Raw genomic sequence first — 4,929 nt, 5'->3', positions numbered from 1 at the left:
CTTGGTATAGTTTTTTTTTACTATAATCACTTGTCGTGTTTTAAAGATATTATGTGTTAAACTCCTTCAACATAATTTATTCTGATCATAATTGATCATAATTCATCTGATCATAATTTACTTGCCCATCCATCGACCTTTCGAAGTCCACTCTTGGACATAGGCTTCACTAATGCCCGCCACTCAGCCCCGCCCTGCGCCCTTTGAATCCAGCGGTTTCCTGCTGTCTTCTTTCCCATTCGACATTTCTTGCCCATCGGTTGTCGGAGCCGGAGTAGTAGATCCATCTAACAGGAGGTTTATCCGTCACCTCAGATATACTGGGCGAGAAAATATAGATAGTAAACAATACTATCGCGAAATAGCATACAATCCATAGTCCAAAACATGGTATCGATACTATAGATTCTATCGATGCTATTGTTTCCTAGACATTCAATAGTATCGATACTATCCATTGTATCGATACCTTTCTGACTGAGAGATACGATACTATCGATAGTATTGCATCTGTCCCAAAGTATTGTACCCTTTTGAACTATCGATAGTTTTGATACCATCTATTTAATCGGTACTATCGATCGCATGGCCGTTTCTAGATTAAAACTATCGATTGTGACACTATCGATAGTTTGGCAACACTAGTTGGAATCCAACCTGTGTCTATTTTATAATATACCGTTTTCTGTCATATTTTTTTGTATAAAGGTTTGTATCAATGATGACCCACAATATAATTAATACCATAGCTTTAGAATAGAAGGATTTAGTGATGGATATTAAGGGCTATGAACATGGTGAAAGGATTATATATTTATTTTATGAAATTTATGTTATATATTTAAGAATGATGACTATTGTGCATTACACATGTTAAATGTCGATTTTATGTAGATATATTTTCTTAATAATTTTCTAGTAACTACTTGAAACTAAAAATGTTTTTTTTTTAAATTAAAATTTAATTAAACAATTATTTTAATTTTTTATATTTCTTGGGTATTACTACAATTTTTATGAAAATTTTTAAATACCGGTATTTATATCAGTCATAGACTATACGGATATATTTATATTTGTAGTCTGCAGCCATGACTGCTAATTGCTATTTTACATTATCTGTACCTCGTAGTGACCATATTTAGATTCTTCAATGACTATTTTGGGCGCAAAGTGAGAATTAATGTTATTAAAATCTTATATATAAAACACATTTTTATTAAAAACATTTATCCCGGAAGGTTTTGATTTTTAAGATCTCTACAATAAATCGAAACTTAAAGGCTAGGTATATAAATAAAAATGACCGACTCCGTCAATATGTCACTTGGTAAGCTATTTGTTTGCTTTGATTTTCATAATAATGATAAAGTATAGACAGTTGGACAATTTTCATAATAATCTTTATACATTACAGTATAAATTATATGAAGTATTATGGTAATGTATCATACGATATATTTAAATGACCTGAATCATCTTGTGTAACTTAATGACCACTGAATTTTTCCAATTGTCTTACAGCACATACTTATGTTTATTTAAATGGTTTTTGCTATATTTCAGATGATATCATCAAACAGAACCAACAAAATAGGACTAGTCGTGTCCGCGGCAGAGGTGGTGGTAACATTCGAGGACGCGGAGGCGGCCGTGGTGGTCGAAGAGGCCGTGGTGGTCGAGGCGGGGTAAACACACGTGGACGGTCTCAATCAAGAGCTGATAGTAACAGTAGGCAAGGCAGATCACGCTCCCGTTCTCGAGGCCCTAGAGGACGATCACAATCACGAGGCCGTTCCCAGTCTAGAAACAGACCCCGATCTCAACAAAGACGATTTTCTTATCCTAGGACGAGATCTGCATCTAGATCAAGATCTCAATTACGAAGCTTGACTCCTAAGGGAAGGGCTGGTCTTGAAAATGCTATAAATGATATGCCACCTTTAATTCGATCTAATAGAGGAAATAGAGGTATTTTTTAGCTTAAGAACCTAGTGTTAATACACTCCATTCCTATTAAAACACTTCCATTCCCCATTTTCTAAATTGTGGAGGCATTGCATGTTGAACAACTCAACACAACACTATCTCATTACTGGAGGTAGGAAATTAAACTATTAAATAATTAATTTCCTTATGTGGGAATAGAACACAACTGATCTCTTAATCTAAAATAGGGGTATATATTGGTTATTTCAAATAGACATAGTGGTATTGTTTACATAAGTTTGTTATTTAATATATCAATCTGGTCCAATTTAACAGGTGGTGTTCAAACAAGGTTCCGGCGGTCTAATTCTAATCAGCAAACAAGAGGTAGTGTACATAGTAGACTTGGAATGAATACACGCAGAGGTGGCGCTAAAAATAGTTTCAAACCTTTAGCAGTAGCGAAGAGAGGTATATCTAAAAGAGGAAGGGGACTTACTACTAGAAATAGATACAGTACTGTGGGTTTGAGGTCAGATCAAATTTTAAAAGAACAGCGTCAAAATTTACTACAGAATAATGTTATAAAGTCCCAGACATTTACACGCTCCAGAAACAATTCACTTAATTCAGCTTCACAACTGACTGTCAGTGTTGCTAATGATTTTGCAAAACGACGCAGAAACAGTGTGGGCAATGCAGGTTATTTAAATAAGCAGACTTTAGCTAGCTTGAATAATAATTTCAGTGGATACAATACAAGAAGAGGCCCTGGCAGTGTCAAATCTGTAGGATCAAATAGATCTAACCGCTCCAATTCAAGCAAGAGGTCAAACCAATCTCGAGGCAGGGGCCGTGGTAGAGGTATAGGAAGAAACTTTGTAAATAAGCAAATACTTAATCCAAAACTACAAAAAGAAATTGCTGTTATTCAGGGTAAAAACTTTGGGGCAAATCAAGAAGCTCCAGCTGGTGTTAATTTTACACCCACTCCGGCTGCAACGAAACAAACTTTACATGAACGATTTGCAACTCCTTAGAATGTAATTACACTAGTATATACATAAAATAAGTCATAGAGTTGTTCTTTCATAGCTATGACAAAAATGTTTTGGGTGTTAAACAATGTTTGTTATAACTGTTAGGTGCAATCTCATTACAAAAAGATAATAATTTAGGATAGTGTTTATTTTAAACATAACAAATTACTGACACAATTCATAAATAAAATAATATTTGTCTTATTGTATTACAGCTTTTTTTTGACTTAAAAATAAATACATGTTTAAAAACCACTTTTAGCTGATAGATACAAAAGCTATTTTGTTACTGCTAAATAACTAATAAATAATTTAAAGAGTATGTGTTTTTTTTCTAAAATTTAAACATCACATTCATTAATTGCTTCGCAAAATCAATATAAGAATATCTATCTTTTTGTGTTTTCATATTTTACATCTTGTACAACTTTGGCATCATTATAAGTGAATCTGTAACTGAAATAAAGATGGTATTAATTTTTTAATCTTATTGGGACTGGTGTCCATGCCTCTTATTTACTGTTAAAAGGTATCCAGGAGGTGGAAGCACAAGTCTTGTTATGTTAAAATTTCTGTTTATTTCATAATATTTAAAAATATTTTATACTTACAATTTTCACCAAGAACATTTTTTAATATTATGCCATGAAATGAGTCAACATCATCATTCTCACTATTTGCAGGCTTTAATTCAGGAGAACTTTGAAATGTCCAGCCTATATGTTGTCCACAGTGTGGACATGTGCAAAGACGCCACTTATATCCAGGAAACCATGAATCTGCACCATGGCTCTGGAAATTTTGATTTAGTATTCTTAAAATTGACTTTAATTCTACTGTTTCATCTGATGATATTTTTTGATAGTTGACCACTCATTCATTCAGGTAGCAATTTGATTAATATATTGTTTTACGAAATTTCTTAACATCATATATTAAAAAAAAAAGGGAAAGACGAGACTTAGGGAAGATAGTTTTCCCAAATAAATCTATAATCTAGTGTCCAAATACTGTTCTCCATTTTTTACCAGAATTTGAGATAGTGCATTATTGTGGTGAAATTCAATGCTGCGCTTACTCTTGACAGGGTGAGGAAATTAAATTATTTTATAGCTGGAGCTAGTTTAATGGTAATATTTTCTACTTAAGCCATTTTAAAATTGGTAAAAAAAAATATACATGTGATTTCTGAAAGTGAACCTTGTGCCCAATTATTTACTTACAGGCCCCACATTTGCACATCTGGCTTTTTCAGCTGTAACAATATCAAATTTTACGCCAAAGGGATTAATTAAAGTCTGAACTGTTAAATTTTGTCGGCCAAATAAATTTTGTTTTTCTGTTTTCCGAGCTCCTGGACTAATTTTACTAAAAATGTAGTAAGAATCGGCGACATCAGCTCCACATTGTCTACACAGAAGTAATTCTGTAAGAATATATGCCTCTTGACTGTAAATTCAATAAAAGAATATAAACTGATATAATTAACTTAAATATCAATTGTGTACCTTGACCGTGCCTTTTTATATTGTTATTGTCAGCTGTGGCGAGCCAATTCGTTGCATATAGTATTAATAAATAAATTTTGGATTGCATTTCTTATCTTTGTTTATATTTTTCTTAATGGCTAAAATATTGCATTCGTTTCAAATTTAAAAGAATCCTGGCTAGAAGACCATAACAGTTACTAAGTTAAAATTCCTTTATTTGTTGTTTATGTTGAAACCTTACTTTTTTTCAGTATATATGCCTTGTTTCTTTTTTAAAATTTTGCAATAATAATGTTGTAAATTACAATTGTCGTCAAGTCGGTAAGGCTTAGTTTCCACTGACATCAGCATATTGTCATTGTCAGATTCGACAGCTGTTACTCGATATTTTAAGATTAAAAAAATATAGTATTTCTTTTAACATGGCTCATATAAAGTAAATTAAACTTTAATAAAACTACAAAAATAAA

At 32.4% G+C, this 4,929-nt stretch overlaps 2 protein-coding genes across 2 annotated transcripts; one reads left to right on the top strand and one right to left on the bottom strand.

Annotated features, from left to right (window-relative positions):
* Window positions 1–1,107: 1,107 nt before the first annotated feature.
* Window positions 1,108–3,289, top strand: LOC146534433 (uncharacterized). The gene is made up of 3 exons (XM_085193428.1): window positions 1,108–1,330; window positions 1,567–1,971; window positions 2,266–3,289. The coding sequence occupies exons 1-3, from the start codon at window positions 1,303–1,305 to the stop codon at window positions 2,967–2,969; spliced, it is 1,137 nt and encodes a 378-aa protein (XP_085049554.1). The 5' UTR covers window positions 1,108–1,302; the 3' UTR covers window positions 2,970–3,289.
* Window positions 3,100–4,821, bottom strand: LOC146534432 (protein cereblon-like). Its single transcript, XM_085193429.1, has 4 exons — window positions 4,478–4,821; window positions 4,193–4,395; window positions 3,581–3,761; window positions 3,100–3,425 (listed from the first exon to the last, which is right to left on the bottom strand). The coding sequence occupies exons 1-4, from the start codon at window positions 4,563–4,565 to the stop codon at window positions 3,382–3,384; spliced, it is 516 nt and encodes a 171-aa protein (XP_085049555.1). The 5' UTR covers window positions 4,566–4,821; the 3' UTR covers window positions 3,100–3,381.
* Window positions 4,822–4,929: the final 108 nt, after the last annotated feature.

This window comes from Heliconius melpomene, chromosome 11 (genome assembly GCF_056956725.1).
Source record: "Heliconius melpomene rosina isolate 202511_hmr_F chromosome 11, ASM5695672v1, whole genome shotgun sequence".
Lineage (NCBI taxonomy): Eukaryota > Metazoa > Arthropoda > Insecta > Lepidoptera > Nymphalidae > Heliconius > Heliconius melpomene.
This window is presented reverse-complemented; position numbering and strand designations above follow the sequence as displayed.